General features: G+C 39.7%; 1 protein-coding gene across 1 annotated transcript; it reads right to left on the bottom strand.

Moving 5' to 3' along the window:
• Positions 1-458: 458 nt before the first annotated feature.
• LOC140144489 (uncharacterized) lies at positions 459-2,732 on the bottom strand. The gene has a single exon (XM_072166298.1). It carries the CDS (start codon positions 2,393-2,395, stop codon positions 1,058-1,060), a length of 1,338 nt encoding a protein of 445 aa, XP_072022399.1. The 5' UTR covers positions 2,396-2,732; the 3' UTR covers positions 459-1,057.
• Positions 2,733-3,089: the final 357 nt, after the last annotated feature.

The following is a 3,089-nucleotide window of genomic DNA, read 5'->3' as shown; positions in this document are numbered from 1 at the left end:
CGGAACACATCATAATATTTATTTATTTATTATGACAAAATCGAGCAACCTAACATCGCTTTAAACATAATACAATATTTTTATTAATCCCTGTCGAAATCTTGATAAGTTTTCTGCATTTTTGTCACCTTCATAGAACTTGAGGTCCTTTGAAACAATGTAAAATGTATTTTCTTTTGACAGTCGTCTTAGGGTATTTATAAGGGCACTTAAGTTAATGCCCATGTGACCAGATGGACGCTGACATTACAGCTTCAGTATGTCTGAAAAAGTGACCTTTTTCACAGCGGGTGGTCTTCCTGTATATTTCAATTGGAAACGCGGGATGCATGTCCAAAATTTCTAGCAAATTTGTCATTTTTTGCAACTGTAGTTGTAGTATTATTGTAAAAGTTTCCAGTCGGTGAAAACTTCTAAAATTTAGTTCTTGAAAACATACTAAAAAGTAGAATCCCCCCAATATGTAATTAAGTTGCCTTATACATTTTCAGCAATTATGATGATATTATTAATTCCTATCTCTTAGCATTGTAGCACATCTACTGATCACTTGGTGGTCTTGGTATGGCGGTGCCCATGGGTCACGTGGGCATTAAATTTAGTGCCTTTTATAAAATGGCCTACGGTGACTGTTTGATGTGAATAAGTTAGCAAAAGCTATAGTTTAAATTAAAGAACGATATTGGACGATTCTGTAAAATGCACGATAATCGTTGGCCTGACGATTACAATCTTCATGATCTACAGCAACTTCGTAGCCAAAACAACTCCAACCTGCACCGTCAATCTGATAGTTTGACAGAAAGTTTGATATGATAGTTCACGATTCACGAATATAAGTTTGGGACACTTCCATCGAAAGAAGCAGATTCATATATGATGTTTCTAACCAAGCCATCAGCGTCAACCTCCTCTTGGGCTTCATGTGACGTGCCCTTCATCACTGATATACTTCTGGGATTGTCATACAATGTGTTATCACCACAAACTCCTTGCAAAGAATCATGTGCACCATCAGGAGCCTCACTCCACACTGTGGCATATTCAGGAGCCATATCTACATCTTGAGGAAGGGGTCTTGAATCTCTGTTATAGCATAGGGAACAGCCACCCTTTGCTTAGCTTTGATGCATTTGTATTGTGGAAGCTCGTGTATGACATCATAGTTATGATTGTCAAGATTATCTAAATTTATTTCGTTTTCAAGTTGTTTCGTGGGTGCTACAGAGCATCCGAGACTACTCGGTGAAGAATATAACTCAACAGAAGTGCTGCTCGAATTTGTTGCAATTCGTTTGGCATTTTTAGCTAAATGGAAGTGGTTTGGTCGTTTTTTTCGCAACCAGATGATAAAAACGGTAGTTACGAGCAACACAAGAATCATCATACCGAGAATGATGCCAATAACAATCACAGGTGTGTAGTTGTGAACAGTGGGCTGTAATGTAATCAAAACTGAAGGTGACCTCGTGACACTACCGGAAGTGCCTTGAGAATTCTTGCTAACTTCCGGTTTTGATGTTGGTAGTTGGTTTATAATACTTATGGGACCTATTGTACAATTCCGTCGCATCCCTGGAAATTGTAGATTAGTTGATTCACAAATAAATATATCTTCATCATGATGAGAATGTGCGGTTATGTGAAAAGACACAGACGAGGTGCCATTTTCTCTATGTGGTTCCATACCCAAACGTTTTTTTAATCCAGGAACTGTTATCCAATACCAAACGAGTTCTATGTTTGGGTCACCAGTGTTTATGTTACATTCTACGTACATATGTTGTCCCTCAAACCAGACGTTACTATTGCCATCGACTCCACCGTCAGTATTACATTGTGGGAAGGGGTCTTGTGATATATAGCTAACATCTGCGACACGAGTGATTTCAATTTTAGCCCACATTTGCATCCCAGGTTGCCCAGTATTATAAGCATCGTAGCCCACAACACAACGATATTCACCAAAATCACTGGACATCACATTGCTATTGATAAGCGTGAAGACAGTGCGTGTTGCAGACGTTTCTTGGGTCTTGATAATGTTGAATCGAAACATATCGGCGATTAAATTCTCATTATCACTAAGAATCGCTTTCCCAAAAGTCCATCTGACGAAAATAGCGTCCGTCTGTACTGGCATATCAACGACGCAATGAAGGGTTACAGTAGCACCTATCCTTGGGTTGCTGATATTTTCTCCAAGCACCATTACGGTTGGTTCTGGCGACCGATTCACACGGATGTCGTTTCTGGTACCGTCATCTCCGTTCATTGCTTCTGGACGCAATGCATCAACAAAGGTGATCACTAAAAGCAAACACAGCTTTGCCAATAGCAAGATGCTTACCAATTCGTTATTCCGCATGTTTAACAAAGTTGCCGAATGCCGCATCTGTAGGAAACATTCGTGAATTTGCTCCTGATCTGGTATGCAAGAATCAGATGGCCCTTGACGTTGAATACGAATCAATGTAGCCCAATGTTGTATCGCTTCGTATTTCAATAGGTTTATTCCAGATTAAAAAGTCCATTTCACTGGCTTGCCGGATTTCACAGTGAGTTCGATTTCAATGGAAGTATTACGCATGTAATATCAGATCCATGGAGCAATGCTCTAATGCTCTCTATAATAATAAACATGATAAAGTACAAGTGATATTTTGGGTGTTACTGCTATCTATAAGAGCTAGCCTACGCTTCACCAGGGCTATTTGGTAGCTAATCACTACCGCTGCGTCCGGATAACCATGACACCATGATAACCCATTATCATGAGAATCAAAACACACATTTCCGTACACATCCCTCAATTCAGTCATTGAGTTCATTGTTTTAGTGGAAATGACCTCGATCTTAATCAATTGATCTATAGTTATAGAGTGACAGTACTTTACGCACGAAGACCTTTGCAGCCCAGAAAGAAAATAGACTTGCAGAACCATTCTCTACCGTCATGCCGAGCTGAGACGGTCAGGTGAAAGTGTTGGTGCCGAGCCCTGCCAGTACATTCAACAGATACTTTACCCATCCCGACAGATTAATAGGGTCACGCCCTACAATTCGTAATAATTCTTCTATTATATACA

The sequence above is a fragment of the Amphiura filiformis genome, unplaced genomic scaffold (genome assembly GCF_039555335.1).
Source record: "Amphiura filiformis unplaced genomic scaffold, Afil_fr2py scaffold_59, whole genome shotgun sequence".
Lineage (NCBI taxonomy): Eukaryota > Metazoa > Echinodermata > Ophiuroidea > Amphilepidida > Amphiuridae > Amphiura > Amphiura filiformis.
This window is presented reverse-complemented; position numbering and strand designations above follow the sequence as displayed.

Excerpts from the sequence above, each read along its gene's own strand:
- LOC140144489 (XM_072166298.1), bottom strand. The coding sequence starts at position 2,395 with ATGCGGCATTCGGCAACTTTGTTAAACATGCGGAATAACGAATTGGTA.